The sequence below is a fragment of the Notamacropus eugenii genome, chromosome 4 (assembly GCF_028372415.1).
Source record: "Notamacropus eugenii isolate mMacEug1 chromosome 4, mMacEug1.pri_v2, whole genome shotgun sequence".
NCBI classification, from domain to species: Eukaryota; Metazoa; Chordata; class Mammalia; order Diprotodontia; family Macropodidae; genus Notamacropus; species Notamacropus eugenii.
Genome location: NC_092875.1, coordinates 59,499,670 through 59,514,339, shown reverse-complemented (window position 1 = coordinate 59,514,339; position 14,670 = coordinate 59,499,670). Strand labels below are relative to the sequence as shown.

The 14,670-nt window shown below is 38.8% G+C and overlaps 1 protein-coding gene across 7 annotated transcripts in view; it reads left to right on the top strand.

The window, feature by feature from the left end:
• The window catches only part of EPS15L1 (epidermal growth factor receptor pathway substrate 15 like 1), a 120,042-nt gene extending 107,702 nt beyond the window's left edge, over nt 1-12,340 (top strand). For 6 of the 7 annotated variants that reach the window (XM_072601279.1, XM_072601278.1, XM_072601280.1 and 3 more), the window contains 2 exons: nt 4,753-4,958; nt 11,285-12,340. In XM_072601279.1, coding sequence (XP_072457380.1) covers nt 4,753-4,958; nt 11,285-11,431 — 353 coding nt within the window. In that variant the 3' untranslated portion in view covers nt 11,432-12,340. The remainder of the gene's footprint in view (nt 1-4,752; nt 4,959-11,284) is intronic. The other variant, XM_072601281.1, reaches the window with a different exon arrangement.
• Nucleotides 12,341-14,670: the final 2,330 nt, after the last annotated feature.

Here is a 14,670-nt window from a genome sequence, read left to right as displayed (position 1 = left end):
TTTGACTCACGGGCATGACATTTTTTAGTTTAACAAACAACATTTACTATCATATGGGACATCTGGCCAACTTGAGAAGATTTGTCTTACATACAGCACAGTCTACGCTTTACTGCAGCCTTTGGTAGCACACGTTGAAAACTGCATACTACACCTTTCAGTGCCACATCCCTGGCACCACCAGCATGTTCTGGGTGCCAGCAGAGAAGAGGTATGCTTCTGGATGCTCGCATCTGGAAACATGGCGCCAACCAAATAAGTCAGAATGGGTGACCATTTGTACAGCTAAGCTGGTCTCTGCTCTGCCATTAGAAAATGTGCCTTCAGAAAAATGAGTGAGTCATTAACAATGCGGTTCACATTTATATTGCAGGTTAGTAACTGCTGCCTCACACGAGTCCTGTGCGAGTATTGTTTCCCACTTACATATGAGAAAACCAAAGCTCAGAGGTTAAAGTGATGTGATGCGAGGTCAGACAGTTAGTACAAGCGTTAGGAACTCAACAGCTTGGTTCAGTAGACCTGGGTTTAAATCTAGGTTTTCTAATTTTTCATCTGGTGCTTTCTACTAGAACACAGTGAAACTGTTTAACTTCTTACAGAGGTTGGGATCAACCCAGGCAGCAGCATCAGTGTGCTAAAGCAGTGCAGCTGTCAGTTCATTTCCTGGCTTGGCAAACCTGTGTTATATTTGTCTAAAATATGGGTGTCAAAATCATTGATCAGTTCGGGGGCATTGTGAAGAAATTAGAATTTCATTGAGTCTGCCAATATGCCAGCTTCTTCTACTGTAAAGCTTGTAAAGTTAGATACATGCTCCCACTTTGTACTCATAGGTTGACACCACAGCTTTATTGTTCCCTAACTTTGTGGCAAGGCCTCTCTGTGCTAACTTCTTCAAGAGCCTCTCTGTTCTGCTCAGCTCTTTTCTAGGGTGATGACAAGTGTAAAGGTAAATAGGCAGGTAGGAGATACAGGTCACAACTGTTATCTGTCCTCAGCAGAGTCTGGAAAGCCTTGGACTTCACTGTATTTTGGCTGCTTCCCTTAGAGCAGAGTAGGAGTTTGGGTGTGCAGTGGAGAAGAGAGGCCAGTTTCTTCATGAAAACCCAGCACATGCCAAAATCACTCTGCTCTGCTCAGAGAAGAAATTAAACTGGAGATGGGGAAAAGGAAAAAAGGAATGACAGAATGCTGGAAATAAGAAAAAGTACATTAGCAAAAAAGTTGGAGAAGCATTGGAATATTAGAAATCTAGACACTGGGGAGAGAAGAAAAAGATGAGGAAGAGAAGGATCAAAGTTAGAAAATATGGGAAACATTTATGTCTATAGAACCCTACTTGCAATTTATTTTATAAATGGAATTTATCATGAAAGAGAATTTATTACCCCATTGTGGATCATAGCTCTGCACACCCTCAGTTCTTGATTGCTATAAATGTAAAATGCTGTAAAGAATGAAGAAAGCTGCACTTTGCTAGATTTTGGAGTCAGGCCCATCAGTCTTCCTGTTGTTCACCTGTTGTTGAGACTAGAAGTCTTTTAATAAAATGTACCATAATGAAATGAAAAACATGAAGAAATCTGAATCTCCTACCCCGCAAAAAAGTATGGTTACCAGAGAAGACAGCAGTTGGAGGAGGAAACTCAAACTTTGTGGAACAGATGACCTTCTGACTGTACTCTCCACAGATTCCCCATTGATCTTAACAATTGGATCCATTTTTTCCTTATCCTTATAGTTTCTAACATGACAAAGCACAATCAAGACCGCTTTAGTAGTTATGTGCGTTGCCCCTCCTCTTAGAGAAGTTATTGATTCTCATTTCGAGTTAACAAGGATGAAAGTAACAGTTCTTACCCTCCAGGGCTTGTGGTCTAGTAGGGCGTAAGGCGTATAAACAGAGAATTGTAGTACAAGGTAGAAGTGGATGATTTCATAGAAGAGGTTAATGGAAAGGGATAGAAGATTTGGGGAGGGAGGAATCCCTTGTAATGGGTGTATCTGGGAAGCCTTCAGGATTCTAATGCTTGGAGATCTGAAGGGAAGTAACTCTTTTTCTGTTGGAGAAAATAAACAAGTATAATAAACTCTTTGGAAGGATGGGGCCACACATACATATAACTAAAAAACATCAAGCATTTATGATAGACTAAAGAAAGATGACTAATGATGTCTTTGTGATCAGAAAATGAGGAGGTTCTACTTCTTTTGGCACTTTGACTTCCTACCTCTGGCTCTCACAAGAGCAGCTTGTCTTGAGAACAGGAGAGTGATCACAAGTGCACTCTGCCTTGTCCAGCACTGTGCAGCACTTTTGTTATTGGACATTAAATTATGCACAAGAGAGAAAAGCCAAGCATTTGTTTTGGGTTATGTAGCTTCTGGGGTTCCTTCAGAGGATTGATTCAATTCATTAAATAATTATAGATATATATATATATATATGTAAAATTAGATGAAGCCAAAATTTTACACTTGGCACAATCTAGTCATTTGCTGACTGTTCTTGGGTATCAGCTGCTGCAGAGAGGGTATTGCCCTTACATATAAAGATAATAATACTGACCCTCTTTGACTAGAATGCCATATACACATTTGCCAGTGAGGGAGCTGAGTTTGTACTCATCCATCCATAGCTCTGGCCCACTTCTTTGCTTTCACTACTAGTGGGCTACCGTTGTTGTTGTGTTGGGCCAGTTAATAACAACTGACATTTATATACAACTTCAAGGTTTGTCAAGTACTCTACCTATGTTATTTCATTTGATCCTGACAATCCTGTGATGAAGGTGGTCCAGGTTTGGAAGGAAGGGGAGGTTGGTCTATACCTGTGATTTCATCAATCTGGGAAACTCCCAGTGTGGAAACTGCTTCTGCCAATGCACACAAGCAACTCCTCTGTAACATAGCCTTAGAGAGTTAAGTAACTTGCTGATAATTCCACTGCTACTAAGTGCCAGAGGCAGGACTTTAACCCAGGTTTTCCTAATGGCTGGCACTCTGTCCATTACACTGGGCTGCTTCTACTATATAGTATTACATTATATTATCCCCATTTTGCAGATGAGGAAACTGAGGTTGTGACTTGCTTTGGGCCACACAGTGGGTGAAAGCCAGAAATGAGATCTGAATCTGGGACATAAGTTTCTCAGGTTTAGATCTGTTAGGAGACTTCAACAGGTCTCTTCCAACCTTTCATTTTAAAGATGGGCAAACTGAGGTCCAGAGAAGTTAAATTGCCTTGTCCAAGGTCACGTAGGTCGCATGTGACTGAGTCAGGAGTCAAACCAAATCCATCCTTTCATGACTCTTGAGTGTAGACACTTTCTAACACCTTTGCTCCACTAGGTCTGGGATAGAGACAAGGAAGCTGAATGACCGCATTGTCAGGCATCATGGTGAAGGGGAAGTAATACTGTCTTTGGAGTCAGAGGTGGCAGTTTTATTCCTGGCTCCATTTTTTTACTCCCTGTATGACATTAGGCAAATCATTCAACCTCTCATCTTAGTTTTTTCTTTATAAAATCAAAATGGACTACATGATCTCTAAGGCCCTAGGATCCTAAAATGTTAGTGCTAAAAGGGAGCCTTAGAGCATATATAGAGTATAACTGAGAATCAAAATTGGGAGGGACCTTAGACCAGAGAAATGGGATCAGAAATGGAATAAACTTGGGAATGTAGTGTATCGAGTGAGCTGGAAGAAAGGACCCTGGACCCTTAAAAACCTTCTAGTCTTTTTTACATATGAAGAAACTGAGACCCAGAGAAGGAAATAAGTATTTTGCCTAAACCATACTAATTAATGGGAGAACCAGGCAATCTTTTTTGACACCCAGTCCATCTATGCTGCTCCTCCCATACGTTAACTTAGACATCAAGAAGAAAAATATTTTAGGTTTTTTTCTCTAGTTGAGCAAATGTTTATTAAGCACCTACTGTGTTCAAGGTGTTATATTTGTCACTAAGAATACAAAGTAAAAAAAAAAAGGAAAGTTTTTGCTATCAGGGAACTCACAGTCTGCACTATAATGAAGTGATAGCTAGAAAAGAGCACCTGTTGTGCCCTGCTTATTAAAAGGCCTTGAATTCCCCCACCTTCAAGAACAGTTCTCTTATCCTTCACATTAAGCAGTCACCAAGAAGCCAGAGTGATAGAAGAAAAACAGCATTTTAAACTGAGAGGGGCTCGTTGGACTTTTCTGAAGAGCTTCCACAGATGTTATAAAACTAACATTCACATGTAATTAACCCTGTCTACCTACATCATATAGAAACTAAACTTTGTTTTCAATTGCCAATAAAAATACATAATCTTAGTGTCTATTTCTCATTGATCAGAATTTTTACTGCTCAAATTGCAGTATCTTCTTCACTAATCTTGCTGCATTAAAAATGAATGCTTTTTAAACATTTCTAGTTCTATAACTTTTTTAAAAATAACTGCCTCTAACTTTTAATTCTCTCATCAAAAACATTAATAGAAGTCATCCTACAATTATTTTGCTTTTATTATTCACAAACACTCATGAAAATGGAGTTAAACGACTTTAAGAGTTTCTGAGGGAAGACAGTGATACCAAGCTCCTTTAGTGATTAAAACATATGAGATGACTTCTATGATCATTCTAAAAAGGGGAGATGGCTTCATGGGGGAAAGGAATCCAGGGCTCTCCAACTCGGGGCTTTGCTTTTTCTATGGTAAGTAACATATTTTTTCTCCTTTTTTTCTCCTAAACTTTCCAGGTAAAAGTACACCTGTAAGCCAGCTCGGGTCTGCAGATTTTTCCAAACCCCCTGATCCATTCCAGCCATTTGGGGCTGACAGCAGTGACCCGTTTCAAAATAAAAAGGGTTTTGGGGACCCATTTAGTGGAAACGATCCATTTGCTCCCTCCTCTTCAACTCAAACTCCTAAAGACTCTTCCTTGGGTTTTGCAGACTTCAGCTCTGTAAGTTACGTTCATTGTCTCTGAGCCAACCACTTTCTGCTCCTCGCTTGCAGCAATCTTTTGGGTTTCTTATTTTTTAAACTGCAAACCTGCTGTCCACTGGCTTGTGTCTCTTAGTACTTCATGCTGTTCTCATCATTATCCTGTATTTCTGTTTCTGTAAAAAAAAATGCTAATAAAAAATCGCTGTGAATTTGACACTACTTTAAAAGGACATGTCTACTGTCCAGTAGGGTGGGGAAACAGGCCTTTTCATGTTCTTTGTTGTAGCCTCTCTGTATTGTTTTGTTGCATGAAAGGCCACTTTGTATTTCAGTTTTGAGAGCCAAGATGTAAAACCCTTCAGAAGTTTTCATATTTTCAAGTCAATTCAATAAACATTTAAGCGCCTGCTATGTGCCCAGCACTGTGCGAAGCGCAGTTGAGTAAATATACATTGGGGTTTTGCTGTTCCCTGGAAATTTCTATGGCAAAGAGAGATTTCAGTTGTTCGTAGAAAAATTCTGACAGTCCTTTCACAGTATATTGTGTACTACCAGTATGGATTATGAAGACCTGAACCATGAAGTGTGATTAGTGAAAAATGATTAGTGTTCGTATAGTGTCCCAGTTATTTGTTACATCAAAAACAGAAACCATTAAAAAAACCATTCTAAGGACCTCTTAGGAAATTATTATTAGAGCATCCATATTCTGTTTCAGCAAGGAATCTCAAAGGGTCTTTGAACAAAAATAAGTGCCTTTTCAGAAATAAATGTCAGAGTTTTAAAGGTTTGACTTGTTTTAAGCATTGATAGAAAAATATTTAGGATTTTAAAACTTAGTGAGGTGAATTTTTGCTACCTATTCTTGGACAACAAAATTTCTTCTTTATGCAGCTTCAGGTTTTTTTCTTCCATACATTAAAATAGGTTTGGTGATAAGTTGCTCTGTCATCTAGTTGGTTAAAAAAACCCTTATACTTTAGTTTTTCAAGGATCCATCACTTCATCCTTGCAGATGCTCCCTACTCCAATGTACATGGCAAACCTTAGGAACCATCCTTATGAAAATGTTTAGCTACTTCTGATGGCCAAAAATGGTAATTTTTTTTTTTTAGGCTGCTGCAGGACTGTGCCTCTCCCAACATAAGTAGACTGGTCCTCCAGGAACAGATGTACGGTACAGTACTGTACTCTTAGTCTGCCCAGCTTCCTAGAAACAGCTGGCGCTCCTGGTGCAGAGCTCAGGGTCATCTCCATGCCATGATGAGGTATCAGAGGCAGACTTCAACAATCTATACTTGTGAATTGTAAAGCAACCTGTTTGGTCATTAGTTGTGAGATTTGTGGTGTAGAGCTGTTTGACTCACAGACTATCAATTTTTAGACATATTTTGTTGGGATATTAGTGAACAATAAACACTCAGTTCGTTTTTTTAAAACCAGCTGTGTTTAGTTAAAGTACACCATGCGTTATCTTTTTGTTACATTATTTTTTCTTAGTGTATTTGAGGTACTTAAGCTACTGAAATTATCAGAGCATTTGGCATTCTGTAAATATTTTATAACTTGAGTTAGTTAAATCCTGTCTGGTTGGTGCTTACTTAAAGTCTTGTGAATGTATGCAAAATGGTGACATTGTTAATAAAAGTCAGAAACAAAACTTGTTTTATCTATAGTTTCTTGACTAGCACTTAATTTCTTATAGATTCTTTAAAAAAGAAAGAAAGAAAGAAACAGATATTCATTATCCCAAGAACATTCTTGGATAGTGGAGAGGGTAAGTTGAGTTCTTTGGCAATTTGAGAAAAATGTCTTATCTCCATAAAAGATGTAGTTGTACATCTTGTTTTTGGTTGTTGTTCAACTTTGGAAAGCCCCAGGATCCCTAAATATCCCAGTAACCATTGGTTCAATATTTCTCCATTTTGACTAGTGGCCTTTTTTGGCATGTCCAGAATAGTTGTTAACGTAGACAAGAAGCAATCTCGATAACCTACTATCTTTATTTTAAGGAAGGGAACCTAATCCTGCCCGGTGGGGTTTACAAACCACACTGTTTACTGCTAACAGTTGCCTTTTCATCTTTAAACACCCATTTTTTTTCCAGAGGAAATCATCAACTAGCAGACTCAGCCCATGGACATTGGGAGAGATGATTTGATCTACTGGTGTGGTTTGGTTTTGATTTGTTTTTTTCCCTTTCAGTTGTACCATAATCTTAAAAGATTCCAAAATGTTTGCTTTTCAAATGTAGTCTTTTTCTCTAAATGTTAGCAAATTTCTTTATACTTTGAAGAGACTTGCAATTCAAGACGACCTGAGGACTCTTTTCTTTTCAGTAGTATTCCAGGTTGGAACATTTAATCTTCTGAGTGGCTTGTAGCCAGTGTGCAGTGATTCTTCAAAGCCTTCCTCTTCAAAGTTGTGTCCATTTATAAAGTGATGGAGGCCAAATGTCTGTAATAGCTCGTATCTTCAGCCCTTTATGGCTTCTTTTCTTTTTATTTTTTTTCCATTACCTTCTAATGGTTTTGAGTTTTTTTAAAACATTAAAAAATTCTTTTGTTATTTCAAGCACAAGAAGTGATGGCTAAGATAACAGTAACCATTCAGCACATTGAAAACATGGCTTCTTTTGGAATTGATGTTCATGGGATAAAATGTTAAAAATTTCACTTTTTGCCTGAAAGGAACATGGTAAATGCTTCAGTTCAGTGAATCTAGACTTTTGTTTTTCCATTCACGATGCCCCATTTGGTTTCCTCTCCCCACCCCCATCCCCAACTAAGATGTTTGCCTTAGTTCAGCTACTTTTAAATACTCTGAATATATAAGCAATCTGATCATTACCAGTAGAATATTTGTTCTAGGAACAGTTGCTGGTGTTATTTACTTTGATTTTTAGTAGGTAAAATATCATCTGTCTTTGGTATTTCTTTAAAAAAAAAAAAGACCTAAAAAAGTACATTTTAGAAAGGAAGATCTGTGGTTTAGTAACAATGGCCCTTTCCCAGAAGTCTGCTTTTGGAGGAGAGGAAATGTCAGATTGGCTACGTTGTAATGTCATTATTGACAGTTGGATAACATTTCTTTCTCTGAATGACTGATTTCTTTGGGAAAAAAAATTTTCACATAGTCTCTCAAAGTAAGTAAGGAAGCTAGTAAGCTATTAACTACTTAATGTAGTGGTGATTCTGATGAAAGAGACAGCATGGTAGTGTGGAAGTAAGTAACCCAGGACTGAGAGTCAGGAAACCAGAATTCTTTGTCCTGGCTGCCACAAACTGGCCATATGACTGTGGGCAAGTCACTTCAGTTTCCTTATCTGCAAAATGAGAGAGTTCAACACAGTGATCTCTTTGTTCTTTTCTAGCTCTAATGGTTCATGGTTATGTAATTTTTAAAAAATGTTGCTTAATCCTGGTAGTAAAGGAACTTTATTTTAACTGTGTTATTTTTTGGTGACTGAGCTGCCAGAATTGGTGCCTTGTAACAAAACACAGCCTGGTAATATATTTTAAATAATTCCTTAGCAACTTGAATTCTGCATGCAAAGGGCTAGATATCTATTTTCTTGGCTTAGACTCAGTCTTTTAACTAGATCTATTGAAATCTTCACAAATGTAAGGTTCAAATCTAGCAAATCCATGGGATGCTCTGCAGTGTGTGATTCACAAAGATAGTGATTACCTGTACTAAATTAGTGATGCCTACTCTGTTGTCACTTCTGTTAGGCTTAAAGCAGGTAATTGAAATCTACAACCCTGTCAATGAGAAACCTTCCTTTAGTCTTCCAAAATATAGTAGATCTCCCTTGAGTGGGTGCAAATCACAAACTGGGAGTCTTCATTTTGAGGGGGTAAGAAGCACCTTTGGTCTTTGGATGATTATTCACTGAAAACAGTTTGCAGTTGTGATGATGATAATAGATGTGTTTGAATTAAAAATGAATGCTTCTAAAATGTTGTGCCATATGATCAACTATGAAAGCAAAACCAGGAATATAGTATGCCCCTAACCTGTTGTGTCCCCTTAGGTAAGTCTCCCTCTCTACCCCTCACTTTTCTCCTCTGTAAAATTAGGAGTTTGTGAGCTAGGTTGAATGAAATTAATAAGCTTTTATTGAATGCCTACTGTATTTCCTCCAAGTTTGAGTTTCAGTGGGTTCTTTCCACCTCTTAGCAAAGATGACTGCAACTAGCATAATTCAGTTACTTCTATAGTACTTATCTTTTCTTCTCTACTGTACAACATTTGCTAAATTGCAAGGAATTAGCAAACCTCCAAAGAGTACTTAGATTAAATTCACCATATACATATTAAGTATCTAGTTTGCAAAGCACTGTGGTAGGTGATAGGGGACATAGAAAGATGCGTAAGGTTACAAACAAGGCTACTATTGGTTCCTTATGCAGGGAGTTCCTAAGAGGTAATGAGCTTTTTTTTTAAATATCTACTCGGTGCACAGCCCAGCAAATGGGGATTTGGAGGACTGAGTGGCGTGGAGGATTGAGGCCAACTGCTACTATAAATTTTGGAAACATTCGTATAAGGTGTTCTAAAAGCTGTTAAAACTACACTAAGGCTTTTAGGACATCTTCAATCGATCTGGCCCCAGACGATGGGATTTGAAAATTCCCATTCTCCCTTCTCCTCTACCCTCTGGGATTAGACTCTGCCTCTATAAAGTGGACTCATTCTTTAAGCTCCTCCTTACACTGATGAGAATACTCAGGGAATTGAAGGTAAATCTCATTCACTTAGCTAAATGCAATTTTATGAAATGACACAGTCAAGTTAGAGAAAGTACTGTAACTTGCAGTTATATGATGAGCGTACTATGGGCTGTCAGGGCAAATGGAAGCATAAGCTTCTTGTTCCCACTCTGCCCCTAAATTGCTGTGTAGCCGTGGGCAATTCGCCTCCCCTTTTGGGATTCTGTGTCTGTCTATAAGAGGGTTGGACCTCTAAAGGTCCTTCTAGTTCTGACATTCTATGATTATGACCATGATAATTATATTCATGGGGTGTGGATGTGTGTGTATATATAGATTTCATTTCATTTTAAAATATATTTTGTTTTTATTATCACTTTAATTTCTGAATTCCTACCCTCTCCTCCTTTACCCAATGAGCTAACCCTTATAACAAAAAGTAAAAAAAAGAATGGGAGAGAAAAAGCCTGTCCACAAAACTAAACAACACATCTGCCAGGTCTGACAATATATGCAATGTTCCATGGGGTGTTTATTTTAAATAGAAAAGTTACACTGGATCATTTGTAATCACCCACCTTATACTATTTTTACTTTGGAAAGAAATCAGTCAATACCATAACCCAATAAAAGCCAGATTTCAAGCTTGTTTTGAATAATACCTCAGAGATTATTTTTAATTTTTATTTCAAAGAACTCAAGTATATTAAAAAAATGCCAGGTACAGTTCAATAGGACTGTACTCCCAGGTTATTGACTTGGTAATGATTCATTTAAATCCTTGAAACTTAACAGCAAATTAGGAAGAACTTTATGGTGGTAGCATTTCTGCCACGCCTGAAGCATTCATGGAAATCTTTAATTTGGAAACTCACATGTGCATTTCATTTCTGTAGCATCATTTGAAATTTGCTTCTGTTTGTTAAGAAATGACTTGTAAAAAAGTGTGCCTGTATAGCAGCGTATATTCTTCTTACCTTCGATATCGTCGTGGGACGTCAAACTGGCCTAGAGATTTTTGTGAAAAGAGGTTCCAAAACAATAATTAATGTGAATCAGCATTCCTGAATATAGTTAAGATGCTGCCTTGCAATAGATCTATGTGTACACATCCTTGTCTCTTTCAGTGCTCTGCACCAAATAGGGTTTCTGGTTTGGGGGAGGGTCATCCCAGTGGGGAAAATATTGGCAGCAATGATGATATTTGGAAGTTTCCTTTTCTGAAGCTATTTGTTAGCATGAGGTTGAGGCCTCAAAGAATGTCAGCTTGAGAAGTTGCTGGTGTGGTGGGGGAATTCAGTTCTGTATCACAGAGAAGGGAAATGAAGGGGGCTGTGGGTTTCTGGTTCCAGTCCCCACACTGTAACTTCAGTCAACGACACTCCTCCAGCCTGACCAGGAATATTCCTTAAAGAATATGATCATACTCTATGTCACCCATGCTTCCCGCTAGCATTTGCTAATAAAAGCTAAGTTTTCTCTGCACTGCAAATGCTTTTTTCCCCTCTCCCTTCCTCCCTCTCCTCCTCCCAGCATTTGACTTTTACCATCTTGCATATATGCTTTGTGGGACCATCAAGAAATGTCTCCAGAATTTATTAACCAAAGTTCCATTTTTATTTTTTAGTTTGGAAATGAGGAGCAGCAGCTGGCGTGGGCCAAGCGCGAGAGTGAGAGAGCAGAGCAGGAGAGGCTAGCTCGGTTGCGAAGACAAGAACAGGAAGACCTTGAATTGGCAATTGCACTCAGTAAGGCTGACATGACAGACTCTTAGAGACAGGTCTTCAGTAATCACACAATCAAGGCAAAAACTGTACACAATCCAATAAAACAAAAATGGGGGGGGGGGGTTTAGCCAGAGCACACAAACCCCTGTTTTCTGTGGTCACCTAATCTCAGCCACTTTTAAGTCAGAGCCTCTGTAGACTGGCTGGCCCAAGAAACCTGGACTCAGTCTGGCTTTGTCAAGTGTCAAATACACTGCAAACACTGTACCGTCCCTTCTCCGTTAAGGTTCCTGCGTGTAAGAAATGTAACCCACAACTGCAAGGCACCTCCTGAAAGCCAAGCCTCTCTGTGATGTGGACGATGTAACATACGCTGCTGCTGCTGCACTTGGGAATCTGGCCTCAGCCATGGGAAATCCATTGCCGCTTCCAAGGCCCATGCTATGAACAAGGCCATCCTAGTCCTCAGTGGAGGAGGTTAATCTGAAAGGGAATTGTTCTCTTTTCCTTCATGCCTCTGTATTCATAGGATACAATCAAATATAAAATATTCCAGAGCAAAACATCATTTGGAGGGCAGAACCTTTCTCAGATACAGGCATCCATCCCATCCCTCTCCCCACCTAGCCTCATTTATTGATTCCACTAAAATACGAGACAATATTTAAACAAGGTGTTATGAGGGATAATTAATTAGGAATGATGCCATTAGTGGGCATTTATCTGAATGGTGTTATGGCAGGGTTTCATGATATGATAGTGGGGTTCAGCTGCCATCTAGCAATGACATTACTGCAAAACATCATTGACTGAAATAATGTGATGTGGGGTATGCCTGTATTCCTTTTATATCAGTGCGATGTGACTTAGGAGATAGAAAACTCTGATTATGTATGCATTAGTTGTATAAAAAATTAAGTTTGAATGATTAATATAAAATATTTTGAATACAAAAATGAGAATTGTTTTTATTATTTAAGCATTGCATAAAAAATTAATATTTCTATGTGGTCTTTTAGTTTGGTCCTGATACAGTAGATTAGAAAAACTTCTCTCTATACCCTGCCTTTCCAAATCATGAGATTTCAGATATGCCTTGAATCCCTAAGTAAAGCCAAATTTCAGGGATTTTCCCCCATAGAATATAATAGTTATGAAAATTTACTGTATTTTTTTTTATTTTGTAATGTTTAACAATCACTGCCATACAATTGCGATTTTATCCCTCCCCACCTACTCCCCACTACCCCCCTCCCTCCCCACGACTGCATACAATTCTGTATAGATTCTACATATACTTTCCTAAATTTACTGTATTATTGCTCTAGGTAAAAGAGAAACTTTTTCATCTAATTGATTAAAACTACATTTGTACCACTCTTTACATAGGGTGGGTAAAATACTCCAGACAAAACAACCTTCCTAGGTTATACTTCAGACACACACAAAAAATTCTCCCAAGTAATCATTTAGGGTGCTGCTGAATTCCCTGGATGGTTTTTTGTTTTTTTTTTTATTCTAGTAGGGTAGACCATCTATGACCTCATCTGTATTTCCAAGCACTATTTCTCTCTGTTTTCCTATTACTAGATAGGCTGAACATTTCAAGTTAGTTATCAACTAAAGATAATCAACATTTTTACATTTCTGCTATGAAACCATTTCAAAATTTTGCCTGTGACCTTGATAGTGTGAGGCCACCTCAGATTATCGAGTTTTTACCTGGAGTAACATAATGAGATACTGGTTGAACATTTGAATGTGTAGACGTGGCAGACAAAGAGTGTTGTGAGCCATTAGGTTCTCACATACATTACATTTGGCTTTATGATGTAATGTGCACTTTCTCTCTCCACGACTCCTTCTCTCAAATCAGGTGACCATTTCAGAACCTGTGTTTCTTGGAAAGCTGAAGGACTCTTACAACTTCAATTGTCCTTTCCTTTCCTTTTGAGGATCATGTTTAACATAAGATGATAAAAGTTAGAAAAATGAATTGTCCACTAGGTTGTCTGAGAGCTCATTAGCACCTAGAGTATGTTTGGACGTGGGTGTCTCACTGTGTCATGGTCTCTGTCTTTCCTTTTACAGTGAGTGTAGTGGTGGTGTACCCTTTCAAATGACACTCCATATTTCAGCTGTGTTATAGTGAATGCATTGTCACAGGTAGGAAAGAATTCAGATAGCTGTCATTTTTTATGTAAGAACTGCTTTTTTTTCAGGAAGAGTAGTTTTGTTCCCCTGGCTTGTGTCAGGACACTGTGCACAACTGGAAATGTACCATAAGTGGAGATTTACATCCCAGACTTCAGGAGGATGTCATTGATAACTAGGACCAGTTATACTCTGTCAGTCTCTCCTCCCAGAGCTGAAGATGCATTGAATTTCTATCAATCAGAGGAGTAGCATGTGGTCACCAAGGGGAGGATTCCTTCATTTTAAGTCTTGTGGCCTCGTTTCTTGTGTTTGACTTGTGTGAGCAATAACAAACCGCCGTGGAGCATGGCCTGTGCTCAGGGAAGGCCACAGGACCTGTTGACTTGCATAGTCACAGCAAAGTGCATTCTAGAGAAAAAGAATTACTGGGTGATTTCTGAACTTCAGGATAGTTTATGAGTCTTCCATAACAGTCAAGGATTCAGGTTAAATATTTTGTCCAAGACGTGCTCATGCTGCATATCACATGGAAGTCATTGTATAACAGCAGAGTAAAATCAAAGCCAGCTATCAGAAATTGGAGGTGAATTTTCATTCATCTTCCATTGGCAAAAGGATGCCTTGTCCTTCTGATCTCATGCAGGCCCTCTGATCTTATTATGGTCTTAGACCGATTGCAATATCCCTTTAACATTTCTTATTTTTGCTTGCCTTATAAAGATCTGTTCTTGAAACTTCTTGCCTAAGATTGAAATTTCTGGACCCAGACCTTAAAGATCTAGCACCTCCTGAGGCCCAAAAACAGTCAGGGACTGACTTAGGGTCACACAGGTGTCATCAGCAGAGCTAGAACTTGCCATCGTGTCCTTCCCCTCCAATTTGTTGTTCTGCCCATCCATGACATGGACCCCTTTCCTCTGTAACACTTGTTGGCGTCCTCCAGAGAGTGGCTGCTGGTCACCAGGGCAATCTGGCCCACAGCACAGCTGTCTGGCCATGTGGTGTCCAGTTCTTCTCAGAACTGATGAGGAGCTTTCTAAGCCAGAGTAATATAAAATGATGGGTTAGCAGTCTGAGAGGTTGTTCCCTGGTCCTTTCCCTACTCCCAACCCTCTAATAATCCTTCTTC